The sequence below is a fragment of the Poecilia mexicana genome, unplaced genomic scaffold (genome assembly GCF_051168715.1).
Source record: "Poecilia mexicana isolate PSO_F unplaced genomic scaffold, ASM5116871v1 scaffold_2, whole genome shotgun sequence".
In the NCBI taxonomy this organism is placed as follows: domain Eukaryota; kingdom Metazoa; phylum Chordata; class Actinopteri; order Cyprinodontiformes; family Poeciliidae; genus Poecilia; species Poecilia mexicana.
In genome coordinates, this window is record NW_028263371.1 from 15,255,866 (window position 1) to 15,281,369 (window position 25,504).

Genomic DNA, 25,504 nt, shown 5'->3' on the forward strand with positions numbered 1-25,504 from the left:
TTTTAAAAAAAATTACATTTTTAATCGACCTGACCCAGAACTTTGTCATCACCATCTGACAAAAATAAATCTAAAATGATTTTTAAAATACCCCATTAGTGATATTTTTACTCAACTTACAGACAAATGCTTCTCAAGAAATAAAATAAATATTATTTAAAACAAAAAACAAGAAAAAGTCCATCTGATGGAGTTGACAGTGCATGACGGAGTTGACACAGAACTGAAGGTGGTGACAAATTAGTGAGTAAAATGAAAAACTTGGTACATGTGAAGTAATGCAATTCATGTAAAATACATTAAAATGAATTAGTTGCACAATTAAGTGAGATTTGACAACAATTTCACTGAAAGAGTCAGAAAAACTCTGACGGAGTTGACATCTGACGGAGTTGACGAAATGCCAAACTACCTCAATTTATATGATGTTATTCTGAAGGAGGCCATATTGTAGCTCATCAGGTCCATGAAATCTTTACAGTTTACCAAAATTAAGCTTTTATTTCGCAAAATTTCATCAAAGTTTTGTAAATTGTCAGTTATGGAGTTGACACATCATGGTTGTGACAAACAACTTAGGAATAAAACAGAAGAAAAAACTAAAGAATAACTTAAGCTAACCGGAGCTAACTAGCCCTCCTAGCAAAGGAAGAGAAAAGACAACGTCATGGGGTCCTCAGAAGTTCTGGTGCCCCCCAATAATGCCTGATTTTTTTACATTCTTTTCATTTCTGACGGTGTTGACAAAAACTAAGGACAAATTTCAACGGAGTTGGAAAATATCTAAAAATTATTTTTAATTCAATTTATCGATACTTTTATAATTATTTATATGACTACTTATACTTAATTGTCATAATATATAATTTTAGTATTTCTTTAATTGTTTTAAACTATAAGAATTTGTTGAGTTCTGCTCCTGGACAAGGGCTTTTACAGGCATCATCCACCGACTACAATGTTTAAAATAAAAAAATATTCAGCAAAAAAAAGAAAAATATACATTGTTGTGCTCACATGACCCAGGTTAGTTTACTTAGATATTTGAAAAAAATATATTTTGTGTATATTTTATTCAAATTTCATGCTTTATCCATAGGACCTGTTTTGTCCCTATTCTCAAGAATCACTGATTGTTGTGCTTACATGACCCAGGTTAGTTTAGTTAGATATTTGAAAAAAATATATTTTGTTTTATTCAAATTTTGTGCTTTATCCATAGGACCTGTTTTGTCCCTATTCTCAAGAATCACTGATATATATACACTTCAGTCTGTATCAACACACCATGATGTTTCAGTGCAAATATTTCACAGTACAAATGTCTAACAGATTGCTACCACAGATACAAAATGTGGCAATAGCCGTGTCTACTATTAAATTTTAAAGTATTACATCCAACTGCCACCTGAGATCTTGGCCCCAGGATTATTCAACTTCTAATATCTACAAAAAGGCCACGCCAGGTCGGGACAACAAAGAGGTGGAACGTAATGTTTAAAAAAAAGAATTTAATTTATTTTTCCAAAAGTTTAAAATAGGCCTACAACAATAGAATATATGCGTTAAAAAAGACAGTTTACAAACTTCACAAAATACACATTACACATCAGCGGCAAGTTGTTTTCAAACCCAATTAATAACTAAACAAAAAAAAAGCCAAGCAGAAAAAAACACTGCAACCCAACCAAAGAAAACATGCAAAGCAAATAAACGAAAAGCAAGACGAGCAAAGCACTGAACAAACTAAATAAACCAAATCATGCGAGCAATTGACAAATTAAACCTACATGCAAACAAAGAAAAAAAGAAAAAAAAATACAAATTATAAATAAACGTACTGAAAAATAGGGGGACTCACCATAAACGGTTGAACTCTGGCCAAAATAAAGAATAAATCAATTGGGTAAATGACACCCAGCTGAAAAGGCATGAAGCAAAAGTAAAGACAAAACAACGGCGTTGGCGTGGCCGTGCTCCCCTTGCGCCACGGACAATTAGGCCAGGTGCGCGCACCAGTAAGCGGCAGGAGGAGGGAGGGGGAAAACCACACAACAGTCCACCGCCAAGTCCCGAACACCTCAGGATCTCGGTTAAGAGCTCCACGTTCACGACGCGTGACTGATCACACGCACTCCCAGAGAGCAAAACGGGAGGACCAGCACAATCTCAATCCTGAAGACCATTACTTGATGCTTGAGGAAAGACAGGATCACATAAGCTCACAACGCCATCTCCACAGCTCCAGGGGCGGATCTAGAAAAATATTTATGGGGTGGCAAGAGGGGGGCAGGGATGTTTCAGGGGTGGCAGTGTATATATATATATATATATATATATATATACCGTGTTTCCCCGCAAGTAAGACGGTGTCTTACTTTCTTTTTATCCCCAAAAGCCCCACTTTGTCTTACTTTCGGGGTATGTCTCATATTGGAAAAAAATTGTAGAATTTTTGTTTTAACCATAAAATTAACATTTATTAACAACCTGAACAGTATTGTATTCACCACAAAACAGTTTTATAAAAGGAAGTGCCAAGAATGTCTTGTTACAACATTGCATAACGTATGGAGGGGGTGCGGCGCGGAAGTGGGCAGGAGGCGGCGCTCATTAAGATCAGAGGGAGGTGGCAGACGCGGCGACGTATGGAGAGGGGGACGGTGCGGACGTGGGCAGGAGGCGGCGCGCAGCTAGATGAGAGGTGTTTCCCCGAAAAGTAAGACATATGTCTTACTTTCGGGGTACGGCTTATATTAGCCAACCCCCCTGAAACCCCCAATACGTCTTACAATCGGGGGTGTCTTACTATCGGGGAAACACGGTATATATAGACACCAAATATTGTTTTTAACTTGCATTGTTTCAAAATGAGCTTCATGTAGCACCGAGGCTTAAATACAATTTCTTAATATAGTATAGTTAATTATTTTTACGTCTTTCATACTCCTGCTAATTGATATGTATTACTGGACTGGACAGCGCCTATTGGTCGCTATGTGATTCATTGTGTCCAGAAAACCATTTTATCCCAATGCAGGATGAGCAGAAATCTGTCACAAAAATATTAGTAGCTCCATCATTTGTTATTAGGTATATCTATTAAATACGACTTAAAATAAAGATTAGAAAACTGATGTTTGATAAATTCTCCGTGATACAAATCTATAAACAGTTTAGTTTCTGTTAGCTCTGTCAAGATGCAAGAAGGGGCAAATTTCTATTTATATTGGTCAATCGTCTTATTTTAAATATGCTGTAGGAGCCGTAGTTTGACGACTGTTATAAATATCACCACGTTTTGCGAACACGAGATTAGATCAGTTTTTGTCGCTTGTTTTTAGGAATTGCAGCGGCTGCAGTGAGCCACAATAAAGGTACAATAAAGCTGATAAACAGGTGAAGAACCAAACTAGACAAAACCACTTCTGACTGTTTGCCAACCAAACATCCAATAAAAGCTCCACCAAGCCTCTACTGAGGCACTGGGGTCATGTTTCTGGACACGGGCAAAACAAGGTTCAATGTCCAAACTTATTGATTGTTCTTGGTGATTTATTTTCCTCTTTCACCAAACAATTAAAGAGTTCAAACTTTCATTTGTTCTCATGCTACCTCTCTTGCTCTGGTAAAAACCATCGGCCCCAAACCCAAATGCCTGCTGGTTCTTCAGGCCCCTAAGCTTATAGAAAGTGGACTGACCCACATTACTTCCTGTCTAAATTTAGAAAATACATAAGAAAAATAATAAAACAAAAAATAAATAAAATCAACAATTATCAACCTACAAATAAACTCTGTAAATAATACAAAAAAATAGAAATTTAAGAATAAAGTAACAAAATCCAAATGGATAAAGAAAAAATAGCTCCAACAACTTCTATTCCGCCTTTTCTCGCTCTGTATGTCGGTATTACGCAGGACCCTTTGCCATGACAACAGACAAACAACAGGTCAAAGAGCAGATAGCGCAGAGATTACCGATCAGGGGAATCAACACCAAAAACAAACATTTCCCAGACAAAAAAGTAGCAAAAACACTAAAACAGAACATCCAGTCTGTTACATTATGCTGTCAGGCTTAATGTCTATATTGTGATTATTAATAAGTTTTCGCCTGAACACCGCGGTGGTTGATTACCTGATTTAAACAGCTGCTCTACTGATGACTTGGTGGGCGGGTTGCTTAGTGCTAAGGGAACCAAAACACACCGATGCTAAGGCTATCAAAGTCAATACCAGGCTAACAGTTAGGCTAGTATAACTGACCCACTGCTCACTTGTTCAATGTTTTCTTTAAATTAAAACGTTTTCCTCACCTGTGAAATCTGAAGCCCTTATTACCATTATCTATGGTTGAATTAACTGCTAAACATTGCGTCCGTTGTTCTGATTCTTTGCGTGATTGTGGTATTTTCCTGACCACTGATATATTCCTGACTCAATGGACAGCAATGGCGCATGTGTGACTTACGATAAATCACTAACGTCCAGTCCAGTAACATATCTATCCACCAATGCTGCTGGCGCTCTGTCCTTCTCTCGCACTTCCCGCTACTTAGCAGTGGGTGTCAGGTTACATTGTGTTGCATTCAATGTTGTCGGAAAAAAGAATTTCATGCGCTTTATGTCCGATTTGCCATAACTATTTATCGAATTCATTGTTGCTAGCTGGGGTGGCAACAGGGGTGGCAAGGCTCTCGTTTGGGGTGGCAACTGCCACCCCATGCCACCCCAGTAGATCCGCCCCTGCACAGCTCACAACAATTGTGAGTGCGCACCCCACACACCTGGCTTTAAAGGGTAGGTTGGTGCCGCCCACCACTCACCTTAAAGGTGAATCCGCCCCAACATACCACAAAAAGATAAAAAAAAAACCCTCAAACATCTTTTTATCAGAAGAAATGTTGCATGGTTTAGGCACATTTGGCCTAAACCATATTTGGTTATATTGTAGCAATTATTGGGAGTGGACTATTTATATTTCCCAGGGTGCTTAGTGACCTGTGTTTGTATCAACTTGTTACAACAAGTTTGTAATATGTGAAGATAATATGTTCTCACTCTCTTTACAACATAAATGTCACTGAACAAAATTCACTGTAAAGTTTAATAAAATACATTATCAGATATTTTGATCATGCAAGTTGAATAAATTATTAAAATTCCATCAACTCAAAATGATTTATTTTGACTTGGTGTAATGTGAGTAAAAATAATCCAAAATTGTGTTTGTTCAACGACATGCTGTTTTCTGCAGTGTTCTTGCATTTATTGTAATACAATAAATTACAGAGTCTGACATAACTGTTTTAAATTATCTATCAACTTGAACTTTAATTTCTGACTTAAATCAAAACAGTTTTCCAGTTATTTTTTTATTTTCAACTGAACTTTCATTTTCAAGTTATGCCTCTTTAAAATGTTTTAGAGTGATGGAAAAACAACAGATTTCCTTTGACTTTAATTTACAAACATTGTTACAGTGTTCACAAAAACATTTCAGCTCTGTCTGCTAAATTGTATTTTGACCATGGTAAGTATTTTATAGATACAATAAATTACAGAGTTTGCTGCTGTGGTTACAGCTTCTGAAGAGGACAGTGGTAATCCTGATGGTACAGATTGTCAGAGCTTTGATGAACAGGACTTTGATACCAAATGTGGGAAATTGGAGGGCTGGAGTATTTCTGATTTCAGTGTCTGTCTTGAGAAAATCCGTAGAGTAACTTCCTATGGTTTGAACTTTAATCTTATAGATTTGCATTGGTAGTAAAAGTGATTTGATGTCACACCTGTATCTTTGTTGTAAGAATTGCTGCAATCTGTTAGATTAACTTGGTGGATAAGAAACATTTATGATTTTTTTTTTCAAAATGCAAAACATTTTCTACCATGAGGTTTGGACACTCGGCTCAAACAAATATAACAAACCACCTCAGATCACCCTAAAGCTGCCTTACGTTGATATATTTCTTATTGAATAATAACGCTAGAAAGAAGATAAGTAGCTTCAATTAGTCGTAATTATTTATGAATTCATGTTTATGTCAATATTTGACCTTAATGTTGAGTCTCTGTCCTGCCCCAACCTTCAACTCCTTTTCAGATGGAAGGACGTCAGTGATTTTGTTTCTCTTCAATTTATTTAGACCAATTGATCTTCTGAGCTCTATTTTCCTACATGCTTATGTGTTTTTGGTACAACAGGCCAGGTGAGTAAAGCTGAACTGCACTGTAAAGATATTGTGGTAAATTTTCTATTTCACAAGTAAGGTACAAACTTTTTCCTTAGGGGTTCAAGTTTGTTTGTTTTTTTTCCCCTTAATAAACTAGATCAGCATTTAAAATGAACTTTTTTGCATTAACTCAGGTTAGCTTTTTCTGATTTGTTTTTCAGCAAATAAAAAGAAAAATGTTGCCTGATTACTTACATGGCATGTTTTGCATGGCTGCCTCCACATCTGAACCAACACGGGAGACGATGGGACAGAAAACAATGGTATACTGTCCATCCTGGTTTGTGCCCTCCAGCCTAACCCCACTTCTCACTTGGTCAATCAGATCCACATCGGCACCATGAGCCACCCCGGTGGTGATTGTCTCAACTTTAACTGGTTCTGTTTGGCAGAAATATAAAGCAGAAAAAAAAGATGAACAGACCAGAGCAAATCAGAGCAAGATCCTTATTTACATGACCTGAGATGATAACTCACTTGAAAGACGGGGCATCTTCAGGCTCCTTCAGAAACAAACACAAAGAGCAATATAAGAAGACCCAACCATTCATCAGTTGTTATTTTATGAAATAAGTTTTTAATAAATTAAAAACTCAAAAAATATATTTACTTTACAAATTCTCTATTTTCATAGGGTCCATATCAAGTAAGTCTACTTGCCAAACAAGCAGACAATGGTCATAAATCAATTATGCTTACTTTTGGCATTGTGGGCAGGTCCCACATTCTGTTGTTTTTTTTTTTTCAGATTTTTCTTCCACTCAACTTTCCATTGATGTGCTTGGATAAGCAAGCATATGAATGCTATTTTCACAATGAACTTTAGTGGCTTAGCCTCCATTTGGAGAGTGTCAACTAATTTCTCAGTTTATGAGTTTTCCCAATTAATAGGCCATAAAATACAATCATCAAAGTGACTTGAAATGTACATTTGAAATGTATTGTTTCAGTGATTCTTGAGAATAGGGACAAAACAGGTCCTATGGATAAAGCACAAAATTTGAATAAAATATACACAAAATATAATTTTTTCAAATATCTGACTAAACTAACTGCTTTTGTTTTAAATAATATTTTTTGTGTTTCTTGAGAAGCATGTATGTAAAAATGAGTAAAACATCACTAACAGGGTCATTAAAAAATATTTTATATTTATTTTTGTCAGATGGTGATGACAAAGTTCTGGGTCAGGTCGATTAGAAGTGTAATTTAAAAAAAAAATGTTGCAACTTATGGGGTTCCATTTGTATCAAAAATAAGTAGAAGTCATATGTGCAGATGTGTCGTTGCTATGTGTCATTGGTCTATGTTGCATGTAGATGATGCATATGTAGATGTTGCATATGCGTTCGCTGCATATGTGATGAACGTCATTGGTCCATGCTGTTGGTCCTTGTCGTTGGTTCTTGTCGTTGGTTCATGTCGTTGGTCCTTGTTGCTATTGCCTGTTTTCTGCATCATTAAAAAGTCCTAAAGTAGGTCATGTATGATCAAAATGTTTATTAGATATTACAAAAATGTTGGTCTTTCAATATCAGTGGTTTCAATAAAATTGTTTTCAAAATGTTAAGATTTCTACCTCGTATTTTCTTTAGGCATTAGTCAGGGCAGCTAACGAGGCCAAGGGGTCCTGGCCCAGTAAAGGGGGCGCTAAATTTCTTTTTAAATCTGTGATATATCTTCATTTAAAAAGAATTTTCACTGTTGGTATGTATTTGAACTTCTCTCTTTTATTTACTTCAGCGCACCTCACAGTTTTAAACAAATTCTGTAGTTTTCTGCGTACTTCTAAATCTGCTCCTTAGTCGCATCTTTTTGGGCCTTCTACTGCCTCTAGTGGCGTGGGGTGGTAACACAACTAATATAATTACATTACTAAATCAAAATGCCACAAAGTATTTATTATTAATTCTGGCATAATAATAATAATAATAATAATAATAATAATAATAATAATAATAATAATAATAATAATAATAATAATAATGTGCAAATTACAAACTGGATTCCAAAAAAGTTGGGACACTAAACAAATTGTGAATAAAAACTAAATACAATGATGTGGAGGTGCCATCATCTAATATTTTATTCACAATAGAACACAAATCACAGATTAAAAGTTTAAACTGAGAGAATGTAATATTTTAAGGGAAAAATATGTTGTTTCAAACTTTCATGACGTGTCTACAAATCCCAAAAAAGTTGGGACAGGTAGCAATAAGTGGCTGGAAAAAGTAAATTGAACATATAACAAACAGCTGGAAGACCAATTAATACTAATTAGGTCGATTGACAACATGATTGGGTATAAAATGAGCTTCTTAGAGTGTCAGTGTCTCTGAAGCTGAGATGGTACAGTTGTGGTCAAAAGTTTACATACACTTGTAAAAAAACATAATGTTATGGCTGTCTTGAGTTTTCAATAAGTTCTACAACTCTTATTTTTCTGTGATAGAGTGATCGGAACACATACATGTTTGTCACAAAAAACAGTCATAAAATTTGGTTCTTTCATAAATTTATTATGGGTCTGCTGAAAATGTCACCAAATCTGCTGGGTCAAAAATATAGATACAGCAACATTAGTATTTGGTTACATGTCCCTTGGCCATTTTCACGGCAACTAGGCGCTTTTGGTAGCCATCCACAAGCTCCTGGCAAGCTTCAGGTCGAATGTTTGACCACTCTTCTTGACAGAATTGGTGCAGTTCAGCTAAATGTGATGGTTTTCTTGCATGAACCTGTTTCTTTAGCACTGTCCACATGTTCTCAATGGGGTTTAAGTCAGGACTTTGGGAAGGCCATTCTAAAACCTTAATTCTAGCCTGGTTTAGCCATTCCTTTACCACTTTTGATGTGTGTTTTGGGTCATTGTCTTGTTGGAACACCCAACTGCGCCCAAGACCCAACCTTCGGGCTGATGGTTTTAAGTTTTCCTGCAGAATTTGGAGGTAATCCTCCTTCTTCATTATCCCATTTACTTTCTGCAAAGAACCAGTTCCACTGGCAGCAAAACATCCCCAGAGCATAATACTACCACCACCATGCTTGACAGTAGGCATGGTGTTCCTGGGATTAAAGGCCTCACCTTTTCTCCTCCAAACATATTGCTGGGTGTTGTGGCCAAACAGCTCAATTTTTGTTTCGTCTGACCAGAGAACTTTCCTCCAGAAGGTTTTATCTTTGTCCATGTGATCAGCAGCAAACTTCAGCCGAGTCTTAAGGTGCCTTTTCTGGAGCAAGGGCTTCTTTCTTGCACGGCAGCCTCTCAGTCCATGGCGATGTAAAACACGCTTGACTGTGGAGACTGACACCTGTGTTCCATCAGCTTCCAAATCCTTGCAGACCTGCTTCTTGGTGATTCTTGGTTGACTCTTGACCATCCTGACCAATCTCCTCTCGGCAGCATGTGATAGCTTGCGTTTTCTTCCTGATCGTGGCAGTGACACAACTGTTCCATGCACTTTATACTTGCGTATAATTGTCTGCACAGTTGCTCTTGGGACCTGTAGCTGCTTTGAAATGGCTCCAAGTGACTTCCCTGACTTGTTCAAGTCAATAATTCGCTTTTTCAGATCCACACTGAGTTCCTTTGACTTTCCCATTGTAGCTTTTGTAGCTGAGTCTAATCACTGGGTCAAATGAGCCCTATTTAAATGGGCTCATGAGAAGTCAACAGCTGTAGTCAATCAGAATCACTTACAAGAAGTGAAGAGGCCATGACATGAAGCTAATTTGATTGACACAACTCGCTACATCACCAAAATTGACAAATTTTGTTGCTGTATCTATATTTTTGACCCAGCAGATTTGGTGACATTTTCAGCAGACCCATAATAAATTTATGAAAGAACCAAATTTTATGACTGTTTTTTGTGACAAACATGTATGTGTTCCGATCACTCTATCACAGAAAAATAAGAGTTGTAGAACTTATTGAAAACTCAAGACAGCCATAACATTATGTTTTTTTACAAGTGTATGTAAACTTTTGACCACAACTGTAAGAGGATCACCAATTCTACCATTGTTGCGCAGAAAGACAGTGCAGCAGTACCAGAATTGTGTTACCCAGCGTAAAATGACAAAGACTTTTAAGTTATCATCATCAACCATGCATAACATCATCAAAAGATTCAGAGAATCTGGAACAATCGCTGTGCATAAGGGTCAAGACCGTAAAACTCTACTGAATGCTCGTGATCTCCGGGCCCTTAAACGTCCCTGCGCCTGCAACAGGAATGCCACTGTCTAGAAAATAAGAGCCTGGGCTCAGGAATACTTCCAGAAAGCATTGTCAGTGAACACAATCCACCGCTCCATCCGCCGCTGCCAGCTGAAACTCTACAGTGCAAAGAGGAAGCCATTTCTAAGCAGCTCCACAAGCTCAGCCGTTTGCAGTGGGCCAGGAGTCATTTAAAATGGAGTGAGGCAAAATGGAGGACTGTTCTGTGGACAGATGAGTCACGATTTGAATTTCTTTATGGAAGACTGGGACGCCATCTCATCCAGACCAGAGAGGACAAGGATAACCCAAGTTGTTATCAACACTCCATTCAGAAGCTGCATCACTGATGATATGTGGTTGCATGAGTGCTTGTGGCCTGGGCAGCTTGCATGTCTGGAAAGGCCCCATTAATGCAGAGAACTATGTTCAGGTTCTAGAACAACATATGCTCCCATCTAGACGTCGTCTCTTTCAGGGAAGACCCTGCATTTGTCAACAAGATATTGCCAGACCACATTCTGCAGCAATCACAACATCATGGCTACGTAGGAGAAGGATCCGGGTTCTGACATGTCCAGCCTGCAGTCCAGATCTCTCACCTATAGAGAACATTTGGCGCATCATAAAGAGGAAGATGCAACAAAGAAGGCCCAAGACGAATGAACAGTAAGAGGCCTGTATTAGACATGAATGGGAGAGCATTCCTATTTCTAAACTTGAGACACTGGTCTCCTCTGTCCCCAGACGTCCGAGTGTTATAAGATGAAGGGGAGATAACACACAGTGGTAAAAATGGCCTTGCCCCAACTTTTTTGGGATTTGTAGACACGTCATGAAAGTTTGAAACAACATATTTTTCCCTTAAAATGATACATTCTCTCAGTTTAAACTTTTAATCTGTGATTTGTGTTCTATTGTGAATAAAATATTAGATGATGGCACCTCCACATCATTGCATTTAGTTTTTATTCACAATTTGTTTAGTGTCCCAGCTTTTTTGGAATCCAATTTGTAATTTGCACATTATTATTATTATTATTATTATTATTATTATTATTATTATTATTATTATTATTATTATTATTATTATCCTAATGCCAGAATTAATAATAAATACTTTGTGGTATTTTGATTTAGTAATGTAATTATATTAGTTGTGTTACCACCCCACGCCACTAGAGGCAGTAGAAAACCCAAAAATATGCGACTAAGGAGCAGATTTAGAAGTACGCCGAAAACTACAGAATTTGTTTAAAACTGTGAGGTGCGCTGAAGTAAATAAAAGAGAGAAGTTCAAATACATGCCAACAGTGAAAATTCTTCTTAAAATGAAGATATATCACAGATTTAAAAAGAAATTTAGCGCCCCCTTTACTGGGCCAGGACCCCTTGACCTTGTTAGCTGCCCTGACTAATGCCTAAAGAAAATACGAGGTAGAAATCTTAATATTTTGAAAAGAATTTTATTGAAACCACTGATATTGAAAGACCGACATTTTTGTAATATCTAAGAAACTATTTGATCATACATGACCTACTTCAGGACTTTTTAATGATGCAGAAAACAGGCAATAGCAACAAGGACCAACGACATGAACCAACGACAAGGACCAACGACATGAACCAACAGCATGGACCAACGACGTTCATCACATATGCAGCGAACGCATATGCAACATAGACCAATGACACATAGCAACGACACATCTGCACATATGACTTCTACTTATTTTTGACACAAATGGAACCCCATACATATGACTTCTACTTATTTTTGATACAAATGGAACCCCATACGTGTGTGTGTGCATGTGTACTTGTTCAGCTATTATTCTTGGACCATTTCTGACATCCTAACCTTATGAAGACTATGGTCTCCATAGTCTTCATAAGGTTCATACAATTTTCCTCATATGGGAAATTCAAACTTGAGTGTATCTCTGTGTGTGTGTGACCTACTAAAGCTGGTCCAGTGTGTATTTGTTCAAGATAAGCTGAACTCCTCCCTGCCAGGGTTTGACCTCACTAGCTGTAGTTTTAAAAGTGCTTGGTCAAAACTGACTTGTTACTTATTCTTGGCTGCTTAAACTTAAAGAAACTATTCATGCGCTCTTACAGGCATCCAGACACTCCAAGAAAATTACATTTATTTCAACCTCATCATAATTAAATGTTTTATCAGAGGACTGAAACACCTGCTGCAAAAACTATGGCGGAGAAAAAAAGCGATAATGAGATATGTCTAATGATTGACTAAGACAGAAGTATTCACAGTTGAGAAGCAAAGTTCATGGTTGTTTCTGCACAAGTCAACTTAACAAACATCACCCAGGTGAACAAACCCTGCACTGAGAAGGTAATGACTGAGTTAACGGAAATAATGTAAAGCAGAGGATGAAATATTTACAAAGTCACACCATTTGCTTCTCCTACTTTATTAATAACTTGACAACTCTAAATTAAAGTGCTCCTTTCCCAGTCTTTTAGTGAAGGTGGGCAAACTTTGTGGCCATGCTCTGAGACAAATGTGTCTTTTGGTCAGAAAATCAGAAAGATGGAGCAAAAATTCAGTTACTACACTTTTTCTGTATTTTTGAACATTCAAGTCTTGCATTTGTTGAAAAATTGTAAGAAAAAAATTAATGAACATCAATTGCTTTTTGTCCTGTGCCAGCGAAATTTTACTCTACAAGAGGAAAATCTCAAGTCCTGATAGCAGGACTTTATTATGTCTTCATAGCATGTGGCAGCAAAGTAGCAGGCCAAATCAGCTAAACAGGAACTTGTGTTTGGTGTGTGTGTATATGTATGTATGTGAGTGTGTGTCTCACATACATATACACACGTGTGTGTATGTGAGTGTGAGTATCTTTCTCTCAGAGTGGAGAGAAAGATAGAAACCTCACAATATTTAGTTATGAGGAGCAGCATAGGCATTTACATTATTTAGATTTTTAATGTAGATATTCTTATTTTAAGTTCAAAATCAGTTTTAAATTTGTATCTGAACTAGAAAAAAAAACTTAGCACAAAACTAAAAATTACATATATCATATCCACAATAACCAATTTGCTTTGTGTTATCCTGCATATTCATCAGTCTTCAACTCAAATCTGTCTCTTTTTATTAGTTGCAACACAGTTGATCTACTGTGCAGCTTCATTCCAGCAAAAAACAAAAAAACCAAATGTAGACCAAAGTTATTTTTCCCCAATTAGTTATTGTTATAGTACACAATCTAATGCATTTTGGGGTTTATTGCTGACTAAACATTTTTTTATTGAAGCATACAATAATCAGGACATCCTTCATTTATTTTGAATTTGCTGATCTCTAAACTACGACAAGAAAATGACAAGAAGTAAGATGACCAACACCACCAGAACAAATAGGAGTACAATCTTCCAATAAGGGAAACAACATTCATCAAGCCTTTCAATTACACCCCTCTCCCTGGGTCTGATCTGCCTGATCTGTTGGTTCTGAGACCGTTGATCTAATTCGTGGATCAGTTGATCGACTGCCTCTGTATTTTTAGCACACTGCAGCAATCCTGGCACCGTCTCATGGAAGAGAACATGAACATCCAGGATGACGTTGGGATATTGATCAGACCAGATCGTTCCAGCTGTGGAGTAGCCCTCGTCTCGGGTGTGGTGCATCAGAACCAGGATGACATTTTGTTCTCCTGCTGAAAGAAGAAGAAAACAAGATGAAGGGAAGGTTTGACATTCTTAGAGTGTGTTGTTGTTTCATTACTTGACTAGTTGAATGTCTAAACCGATGGATTATAAAACTGGTACCTGGAACCTTGTTCATGGCCGCTTCCACATCCGACCCAACGCGAGAGGTGATGGGACAGAAAACGATGATGAAGAGGCTTTGCAGCCAGTGTGTGACGGTCAGCTGTATCCTCCTCCTCACTTTACTCAGCAGCTCTTCATCAGCACCAAACGTCTCCCCAGAAGTGATGGTGTGGACGTTAACTTAGTGAAATAACGAAATACAACAGATGGTAATCAAACTTAAACTCATAAGTGTTATTACCATCAGTAAAAAATTCATAAAAATTAAAACCATAACTGGAATATGACATCTATCGGTGTGGTTCCTGCAACAGTGATGCTCACCTCCAGAGGTCTGGTACATGATGACGTCTAATAAGAGAAACAAAGCAGTTTGATCAGTTCGGATTTTCTGCAGAGATGAAACACAAACTGCTCTGTAACTAACTCTGTAAACTGAAAGCATCTAAATGACTCAGAGGCTATTTGTCCTCTTCTGCGAAATCATCTGTTCTCAGGTTGCTGTGTCAGTGGAGGTCAGGATATCTCCAACATGATGAGTTTGATTTGTTTTAAATAAAGTTACCAGAACCGTAAAAAGCTCCGATCCTAAAGTGAGATTAGACCTGCCCTTTCACACCGGCAGCAGAGATTGATTACACTTATGACCTCTGAATCTATAAAACATAATTTAATGCTCCATTTTCACTCTTACAACACATCGTTTCATTCCTTGGATAAACTGAAAGATTTATTCAATATACCCTATATACAATATAAATAGTATCGCTGTGAAAAATAAAAGATAAAAAAATAGAGGAAACAAAATACTGCAGTCATAATGAAAAACAGGGTTTGAGGTTTCCTACCTTTGCTGTAAAAATGAGGCTCCAGAAAAACAAACAAGCAAAACTAGTTTCTTGAAGGTGTTTGTGCAGTGGGAGCTGCAGCATGAAGTGATTGTGTCTGGCTTGAATCAGGGCTTATTAAAGAAGTCAGACACTTTCACTTTCATTCTTAGTGAGATAAAAAGCATGTAACTTATCCTAATGTCCAGATAAATCCCAAGACTCTGAGGATCTTTTAGGTCAGGAAGAAAAAACTGGAAAAACTGGTAAAAGAAAGATTAGGAAATAAGAAGAAAGGCTGTGCAGCATAGGCTCCTTAGCTAATATATATTCATAAAGTAGACTGATACATGATAAACATTCAACTATTTAAAAAAATCATTGAAGTTATTACAACCTGTCACATTGTGTCACTACAACTTATTCAAAATCATCAAGTTTGTTGGGTTAAAATGTACAGCTACTAATACTTAGAAGTTTTGAGACCTTGATTATTTTTTTGTGGCAACATGTTTGCATACATTTTCAAATAAAATTCACTTTATTTTACAGTGAAGACCAAGAGCCACTGGGCTTTAACCAAAGAGCTTTAATATGGCTCAGGTAGAGCAGGAAGCCAAAATTATTCAGTCAAGCTGCTTCTGTTTCAGCTCTGTACACTTAAAAAAGGAAGAATCTCTTTCTGTTCTCAATAACATAAAGAGTCAATGGCTGACACTTAAAGTATTCCAAGAACTTAAGACTTCTCAGTTTTCTGAGTAGTTATATTTCCTTGTTCCCTCCAGATGTTTTAATTTCACGACACGAAGAAAGAAAACAATAAATGACAGCAAAGAAAACAAACATGAATAATAAGACAGAAGCACAAAAATACTGAATTTTTTAACACAATCTGGAAGAGCACAGATTTGTTTATACATATATAAAGAATAAGGTAGACAGTATATAAATGTTTCATTTTATTTTCTACTTCACAATCAATCATAAAAGAATAAGTAAACTACTTTTATTAATTCAAATCGATTAATTCACATTTCTGAATAACGAGACACGTTGTGTGTTTCTCCATCAGTTTGTTGATCAAAGCTTTAGCTCAATGAAAACCACAAAATGATCACAAACACAAACACCAACAGTAATGCAACAGGCATCCAGTTATTTTCTTCACGTGGTTGCAGATATTTTTGCATTCTGTAAACGGCATCTGTGTTCTTAGAAGAGGTGAGCAACCCCGGGACGCTTTCATGGAAGAGAACATGAACCTCCAGGTCGATGTTGGGATATGTCTCCGACCACAAAGTCCCTGCAGTCGAGTAGTCAGGATCTCGGGTGTGATGCATCAAAACTAAGACAATCTTTTTATCCCCTGCAGAAAAAAAAAGAACAGATTTAGTCAACCAAAAACATTTTTACTGGAAGAATCCTTGTTAGACTGTAAAAGTATCAGGGCAAATTTAATTGAAGATGTGTGTAATTTCTAATAAAGTATTTCCAGTCATGTTTCCAGACAGGGGAAGTGTTACAGCGCCACCGATTGCCCTGGCATACGTACTGCAGCAAAGACGCACATCTTTTCTTACTCGTTTACAAATTTAACATTTCTCCTCGTCATGCCAAGGTGCCCTGTGACAGACTGGTGACCTGTCCAGGTGACCCCGCCTCTTACCTGGAACGTTAGCTGGAGAGGCACCAGCACCTCCTGACCCCACGGAGGGACAAGGGTGTTAGAAAATGGATGGATGGATGCAGACGAGGCTTCGATTCTATAACTAAACTGTGATTGAGCTCAAGTTTATGAATTACTGCCTGAATATCTTACTTGCAGATGTTCTCTCTCCAGTAAAACGTGCAGCTCTTTAGGTTTTGTTCTGACTTCTACCAAGTGATGGATTAACAAAATCAAGATTCCAGTCATTCACTAAATTCCATCATCATGTAATACTATGTTATCTGCCGTAATGAGTGAGTGCCGTAGCCTATCCTGGCAATGTCAAACCTGCACACTTCCTGTCAGCTGACTCACTGTGTTGCATCACACCCTGTCAGATGAAATGCCTCATCGGTCACCACATCCGTTCCACTCAGTCTTAAAACTTTGCTATGGGGGGGAAAAATATCGATGTTGTTGTTATGTGGTGTTTGTCATTTGTACAGAAAAAAAGAGAGACAAAAATGTTCTTTTTATTATCTCTGCGCATTAATTGACCATTATAAGGTCATATTTTTTAAGGATTTTTGTTAGTCTGTATGACTATTATGATCCATTTGGACCTGTGTGCCTGCTGTAAACCTGAATATGTTTTAGTATCAGTTTAATTGTGTTTTTTTTTTATTTACAATGTTTTTCCTCATAGATTTAAGTTAGTTTGACTTTTTTCCACTTAAACAACTATATTCATCATTTGAATGTTGCATTTACTCAGATTAACTATGTGTGATTACATTTTAACAACCCATAGTAAAATTACCAAGAGAATGTTGCCTGATTGCTTACATGGTATGTTTTTCATGGCGGCCTCCACATCTGAACCAACACGGGATGTGATTGGACAGAAAACCATGATGCATTTTCCATCCCGGTTGGTTCCCTCCAACTTCACCTTCCATTTCACTTGGTTCATCAGAGCTACATCGGCGCCATAGGTCAACCCTGTAGTGACCGTCTGAACTTTGACAGATGCTGATGAACAAAATACAAAGCAGAAAAAATATGAACAGATAATAACAAATCGGAGAAAGATCCTGATTTACATGAGCTGAGATGATCACTCACTTGGAAGACAAGGCATCTTGTGGTTTCCTTCAAAAAGAGACAAAAGAACAACATGAACAGTTAAGGATGCAAGGCCTTTTAAATAAACTGTGCAACAATGTACTTAATTTGCTTCATGGTAGAGAAATCGAGATTAAAAACCAAAGGTTTTAACAAATCCTAAAAGTTCATTTTTTAGATCATTTTAGTACAACAAACTCTTTTGTTTTGAATAATCTGAGTTACAATAACTTACTTGATATTTTACAGGTGCACATTATATACGAGGTCATGTATTTCAAGTGGACTATTTTGATGTCTATGGCTTACAGATAATAAAAATCCTCTGTGACTCTCCCACTCAGCTCCTTCAGACTAGCCAGCAGCAATTAGCAAACACCTGGTGGAGCAGAGCTTCAGCTGAACTCATTATAGGAGCTACAGCTCAGTGAACAGCAGGTAAAGGGTTAATAGAGGAGCCAAAGGCGGAGTTTCAGAAAGAGCAGGAATCTCTTAAAGTGACCAAGGCCCAGTTTTATGGCTTTACATTACAAAGTAAAATTTCTTTTAAGTCAAATTTGATATGTGCAGCATTTTTTTAACAGCTGAAGTAAACATAGCTACTTGATTGTGCTATAAAATACCACTATTTAGAAAGCATGCTGTGCTGCCCCTTTAAGTAAAGATGGAAGGATCCTCCTATGAGGCTGCACCTTATTTAAATAACCTTTTTTTTTTACTTCCACTCAAAATTTCATTAACTGACTTTAATACACCACATTGTTAAATAAACAAGCATATTATTTAACAATGACCTGTCATGAGCCAGTCACTTTGTTCTGAACAATCCAGTAACAACAATAAAATAGTTAAAAAACTCTATTGTTACCTTTTGTGTGTTCCTGCTGCTGCTGCTGCTGCTAAGGCTGACACAACGACAAACACTGCTGGATGAACTGGTTCCCTGCAGAAAACATTTTCACTTTCACTTGTGCTTGACAATGAGCCCAATATCTTGTATCAGGGCGTTTCCTGCACAACAGGAAAGCCTTTTAAGCGTCCGCAATGGACAGAAGGATTCTGCTGGGAGGAATATAGAAGTAGCAATAGCAACGTAAAAGTAGAGGGGTGAGGTGCACGTTATAAACTTTTCCATTACAGCACACACGCAGAGACAAACAAAGCAAAAGAAAACCTCTTTTACTTATGGGTTAAGTAAAAGAGGTCCTAACAAATTTTTCTGTACTCATCAGTGCTTAATGTAAAGTATGCCTAAAATGTCTTTGATATCAGTCATTGCTTAACCCTATAAATGCAAAATTCAAATTTTGGACATTTTTGGGTCTCTACTCCTAAAAACCGTTCAATATAATTTTTGTATAATTTCGCATCCGTTTGCAGCCATTTCCACGAACAAGTGTAAATGTGGAGTTGTTGGGGTCGGGGTGGATGGTCAAAAGCAGCTTATTTGTATTTACAATGACAGAAAACCCCAAAGGAGCTCAAAATAGACAGAAATGACCAGACTAAAATCTCATTATCTAAAAATTATTTTGTGGAAGAAAAAAAAAATCTATTGAACATGTTTTGTTTAGTCCATAGACCTATCCTTAACCTGTTCAAGGAAACTTGTTTATTTAAAATTGGCTTAAAATGAATTGTTTAAACAACAAAACATTTGAATATTTTGTTCTGTTTGAAATGCCACTGAGTGGCAACACAGTCTCAGTCTGCTGTTTAACATTGGTTAAGAATTAATTCTCCAAAAGGTTACTGATTTGTGATTCTGTCAAAAATTACTGAATTTATAATTTAAGTGACTATCAAACAAAGTCGCCGAGAGGGGACTTTGTTTGATAGTCCCCTCTCAAACAAAGTCCCCTCTGTATGACTATAGAACCTTGAACTCTTTATCAGAACTTTAACGATTCTCTCTCTGCTGCAGCACATTTTCTCCTCAGGTTGATTCTTTACCTCCTTTTATTATCAGTAGGAAAGCAGCTGCAGCAAATGATCGAAAAACAAATGCAGCTACCCTAAGGAGCGATTTGAAAAATTATTGGAAACTAAAGACTAATTTTAGTAGGTTTAAGTTCTTTAGTTATATAAGGTAATAAAGTTCTCCCTCTGCCCTTCTCTCTCTGTGTTACATTCCTGCTTGTTTTGGTTGAGATACATGCATTAATTATTTCACTGATTCATTTCAGTTTGTACATATGTTGCAGATTTTCAGCAAATTTTATTTTCCCCTTCAAATTAATTTATCTTGAACTTTTTTTAAGCAGAAAGTGAAATAATCCATGAAGGAGTTTCAGCCTCAAAATGAGGAGGCAACTCACATCAGTCCTGCTGTACAGCCCAGTTGGTGCGGGAAAGTCCAGCTTCATCAACTCATATTGACCTTCTTGGTTTCACCAAGAAGGTCAATATAATTTCTTGTTTGGCTTCAAAGGCTTACATCGGGAATCAGAATTTGCAATAATGTTTGGCTTATGTAATTATTTGTCATTATTATTAATAATGTATTATTAATTAAATTAATAAAAGAGGAAAATGCTTTTTTTTATCCAAAATGTTTGGATGAAATAAAATATAAAGTTACACATGCAGAAAAACTCTCTGTATTCACAGATGTTCCTCAGCTGGCAATTCTCACCCACATTGATGAAGCCTGTGGGGAAACAAAAACAAGTGTGAGAAACATCTACAGGAGCACACATTTAAAGAAAAAGTTGAACTGCAGGATGAGATATTTGAAATAGGAGGGGGAAAAAAATCATCAAACTAACAGTAAAATACTTTTTTATATATATACAGATGGGCAACTTCAGGTCCAGTCTGGAAATTCCACTGAACTGCATCCTCCCAGTGAAGAAATACAGTCATGAAATTCAACTGAATTCAGACATCGATACTCTGATTCTGAGTGCTCTGAACATGCTATGGTTAGTTATCTAGCATTAGTAGATATTGTCTCAATCTTTTATCATATACAGAGAGAAGTCAGAGGAGTCGTACAATAATCTTCAGTGTCTTCTCTGAGTGGGTGGGGCTTTAGTGATGTCATCAAACTACCACACCATTGTGTGTAGCCGTGTTCCCTGTTGACACGCTAAAACTCTGGTGTGCACTGGATGATGTATCAGGGAAACATAGATGTTGTACAAAACTAGAGGGCGCTGTGGAGTCAATGTTCAATATAAACATTGTAGACTTTTCAGAGATTAACAAAGGTTAATTTCATCTTTGTTAAGTTTCATGCCAATCGCATCATGCATGTGTGATTTGGGTCCAACCGCATGCAAATGGCAAGAGATTGGAATTCACCATTATGTCACACCCTCATGCTAAAGGCACTAGATCCCCCATGAGGGACGGATTTAGCATCATGTTGATCTAGGTCTCAGACACCTGTTTAAATCTGTATGAAGCAAAGAGTCAAAGGAAGACAACCAGCAGCAAAACAGGGGATTTCCTGTTCAAAGAGGGTGGAGCTATGATGATGTTGCATATTGACCATGTGACTGTAAGAGTGCTGGACTGTTTTGACACACATAAAGTGTGATGCAGCTGGGTACTGATGTTTTATGGTGAAAAGTCACATCTTAAAGCCTGGCCATGCCCACATGCTTTGATGCAGTCAAAAGCTTTTGATAACTATTCATCTTCTGCACCTCAAGTCTGTGCTAAGCGATCACGAAGTCTGTATGTCTGAAGCTGTACGAGGAGGTTGCTCAGATACAACATGCATAAAAGAGACAAAATGGTGGCTTTGAGATAAGATGATGAGACCTGCCAACTGTTCAGGGGGTCAGGGGGGAGAACTTCCTGTGGTGTTTGGACCATGGCTTCAAGAGACATTTTCGTAGGTCCGCACAAGTTTAAACATGACCTGGGGCTCATTTTTTAACTCTGTCTAGGGGGCGTTGTGGAGGAATTAGGCCACGCCCACCAAGTATTGGACTTGATTTCTATTGGGGGTGGATTAGGGTTGATCACAGTGTGGGTGGTGCAGCTTGGCTGAAATATGTGGAATTAAGGGCCAAACGTATATCAACGGCGTAACGCAGTGTTTCTCAATTCCGGTCCTCACGCCCCCCTGCCCTGCATGTCTTAGATGTTTCCCTTCTGCCACACACCTGGATTCAATATTTTGGTGATTAACAGGCCTCTGCAGTACTTGAAGGTCATGCAATCATTTGAATCAGCTGTTCTGGAGTAGAGGCACATCTAAAACATGCAGAGCAGGGGGGCCCGAGGACTGGAATTGAGAAGCACTGGCGTAACGTCTGACCCTGTCATGCTGCAACAGCCACGCCTTCTCTTTATGCTTTATAGCGATTCAGACCAACTTGTTATCTTATCTGTCTTCTGACACAATATCATATTGAAGAGTTCAAGAAAAAAAAGTGACTTTCTGCTCTCAGGGGCTGAAGCTTAGATGACATCAGCATATGACCACATAACATCATCAGGCATCCCAACCGGATGACTCATGCCAAGTTTGACTTGAAATAATGCAATATAATTGAATATAAACATACAGACAGAGTATGCAGTGCCTATAATAAATAAGAGCTTTTCTCTGAGGAAATTTCCACAAAATCAGTGCTCTTCTTAGAGATCACATGGTCCATGAAAGTGAAAGTAAAACAGTGGAAACACTATAAAAGAGCCGTGTGTTTTTACTTTCATCAGCACAACGGTTTTCTCTGCTGCAGCGCATCACCTCCTAAGGTAGGTTTCTTTTCCTTCTTTTTTATCAGTAACAAAGCAGCTGCACTAAACGACTGGAAAACAAATGAGCCGATTTACAGAGCTCTGACAAACCATTACAGTTATTCTCTCTTCCTTTTTCTGTGTTTACAGAGTAATTCCTGTTACTGTCATGGCGTTCCTCTGGAATCTGTTTTCCTCTCCAAAACCATGTAAGTTACATTCTTGTTTGTTTTGGCTGAGACACGTGCATTAATTTTACTGATTCACTTCAGTTTATGTTGCAGATTTTCAGCAAATTTTATTTTCCTTTTCAAATTAAATTTATCTTGAGCAGAAAGTAAAATAAAGTTACATGTTAATCACTGAGCATAAACACTGGAACATGGTTGTTAGGGAATGTCTGAAAAGCTTAGTGTAGTGGTATAGAAGTATCCCTAATTCTACACAGATAGTTTCCAGGTGAGAAGTTCCGGTTCTTAAAGTGGGCGTGGTGTATATAACGAGCTGCGGCGTTCATTCAAGATGTGTCGTCTTTGTTCTCCCACTGTGTGGCTTGCTTCCTGTGGGCTCTGGCAGCAGAAAGCAACAAATCGCTGGCTGGTGCATGTTGTGCTGATATCCTGGTGGTAAAACGCCGCTGCGCTCCTTCTCTTCCTCGTTCTGCGAGTGTGTGTGCGTGTTTTTGGATCGACAGGTCCCCCACAGTTGGACCATTGCTGCTCTGCTCTGTTGGGATGCGGCGGCATTATCTGCCTTCATTGAAGCAGTGTTTGGGGTGTGGCATCGGTGCACCCATTTCACCTCCTGCTGTGGCGTGGCAAGAGGGTCACGCCTGGTCCTGATAACTTGTATTTTCTATTAATTAGTTTCTATTTCTTTACTTATTTTGTCAACAGCCCTTTTTGTTCTTTATGTAGCCGGGCTGATATTGTTTTTCTTTTATTAGGTTTAAGATTATTGGTTAACTGTTTTTGTTTGTTTGCAGTTGCTGAGGTCCGGTGGCGGTGTTGGTGTGGTGACGGTGTCTTCCTCTTCTGCGTGCTGTGATTCTTGAGTTTGGGTTGTTTCACTGCGTCTGGTGTTAAAGGTTTTTTTTTTTTTTTTTGGGGTTTGGTGGCTGCCCTCCTCTCCTGCCAGTAATCTCAGCTACTGCACTTCCTTTGTTTTCCCTGTTTTCAGTCTTAAACTGGTTTAAAAAACATTTTTAAAAAATAATTGATTTTTTTTTTTTGTAAACTTTAAACTGTCTCCAATGTTTCAGTCTTTGCATAACTGAACCTGTGTGCCTTAAATAAAAGGTAACATTCTATGGGTGAAATTTCCAGGGTGGTGGTGTTGAGCAATCTATTAAAACTAAAATTCCACAAAATCTGAGTTTCATCTAGTGTTGCCACATTACCAATGGAATCTGTATTGGAATTATAATTATTAAAATATTGACTACTATATTTCCCCTGTGTTTTGTTTAGCTCCTCCAAGTAATTACTATTTCTTCCATGTGTTTATTTCAATGTTTTCCTTTACTTACTTTATAGTAATGTACTACAGATTTAACACCCACTGTTTATTTAATATAAACATTAACTACAATTTCAGTCATTTATGAATCTAAGTAATGTGTCTCTTTGCTCCGTTCAGCTCCACCTCCACCTCCACCTCCATCTCCACGTGAGTACAACTTATTATTTATGCTGACACAGCAGAAAGTGTTTTTTTTTTTTTTTTTGCCTCAATCAAGAAATGAATTGTTTTAGCTACTAATCTCTTGACTCATGTTACTAATATATTTGACATTATTTAGAAAGGCTAATTCTTCCATTTACTTCAACACTCTGTTCTGGTTTTAAGACTTTGCTGTGAATTCTCCTTCACAGTTTTAAGAACTCCATGGAGGGAGATAGCTTGGGAGTGAGTAAATGTGCCTTGTTAAGATCTGCATGTTGAAGGTGAAGGTTTTTTTTGTTTTTGGTTCAGAATAACCAGTCATCAAAGGAGTTTCCTGAATTAATAGTGTCACTTGAACCTGGTTATCTCATCAATTTATCCTGATGACATAACCAGGTCATTTGTTGAATGACAAAAATTTTATTTATTTTTTTGCCCCAAAAATCACTAATGACACATTTCAGAGTTTAGACAAGCCCGGATTGGCTAATCAGGACGACTGGGGCAATTCCCAGTGGGCCTGTTTAAAGTTTGGGAAGCAATGGCTTGATCTCTCTCTACTTTTTTTTTTCTTTTTTTTTTTTGGGCCATTATGCTACTGCGATTGTAACAGTTGTAGAATGAATCACGTCAAGGAACCAGGATTTGCAATGATTTATTCCTGTTTAAAACAAAAAACCATGTTCAGCAGCAGCTCCTGGCTCTGGCTTTCCCACTCACACCTCTCCCCAGCGCAGCTTGGCGCGAACTCACAGGAATGGGTTAAAACCAACCAAAGTTCACAAATAATAAAATAAAATCTGCATTCATATAAAACAATTAAAATAAAGCCGAAACAGAAATAATCTGCCCAAAAGTTACAATTTTACATTATAATATAAAAATATACAAAATACATACATTTAACAACCAGATAACATTTTGAAATAACTGACATACCTGTTTAAAACAAAAAACCATGTTCAGCAGCAGCTCCTGGCTCTGGCTTTCCCACTCACACCTTTACCGAACAAAAATAAAATAACCATGTTGGCACAGTAAACTGGATAAATGTCACCAACGTGGGAATTAAATACCCAGAACAGTGTTGTGCTAAACATCAAAAAGTTAAACAACTATTTACAACTTATGAGTTGAACAGCATACTTTTTCTTTTTGCATTTTGAATATTTTAATGTACAAGCAGAAGGCAACTCTGTGCACTTACCTCTCCCCAGCGCAGCTTGGCGCAACTGAGGAGGGGGAACACACAGGATGTGACACGGAG

The 25,504-nt window shown here is 37.6% G+C and overlaps 2 protein-coding genes and 1 long non-coding RNA gene across 4 annotated transcripts in view; 1 reads left to right on the forward strand and 2 right to left on the reverse strand.

The window, feature by feature from the left end:
* Window positions 1–25,504, forward strand: part of LOC106912295 (interferon-induced protein 44-like) — a 51,478-nt gene that overhangs the window by 19,974 nt on the left and 6,000 nt on the right. The window contains exons 3-4 of the mRNA XM_088011784.1: window positions 24,211–24,240; window positions 24,447–24,480. Coding sequence (XP_087867910.1) covers window positions 24,211–24,240; window positions 24,447–24,480 — 64 coding nt within the window. The remainder of the gene's footprint in view (window positions 1–24,210; window positions 24,241–24,446; window positions 24,481–25,504) is intronic.
* LOC148160484 (uncharacterized) lies at window positions 13,727–15,238 on the reverse strand. 2 transcript variants are annotated; one of them, XM_088011759.1, is made up of 4 exons: window positions 15,123–15,238; window positions 14,599–14,625; window positions 14,272–14,454; window positions 13,727–14,156 (listed from the first exon to the last, which is right to left on the reverse strand). In XM_088011759.1, exons 2-4 carry the CDS (start codon window positions 14,615–14,617, stop codon window positions 13,807–13,809), a joined length of 552 nt encoding a protein of 183 aa, XP_087867885.1. In that variant the 5' UTR covers window positions 14,618–14,625; window positions 15,123–15,238; the 3' UTR covers window positions 13,727–13,806. The 2 variants fall into 2 exon arrangements, with proteins under 2 accessions (XP_087867885.1, XP_087867883.1); XM_088011757.1 differs by having other exon boundaries at window positions 13,727–14,159.
* LOC106911998 (uncharacterized) lies at window positions 15,676–18,857 on the reverse strand. Its single transcript, XR_015765065.1, has 4 exons — window positions 18,743–18,857; window positions 17,875–17,901; window positions 17,596–17,781; window positions 15,676–16,467 (listed from the first exon to the last, which is right to left on the reverse strand). It is a non-coding gene; the product is annotated as an uncharacterized LOC106911998 (long non-coding RNA).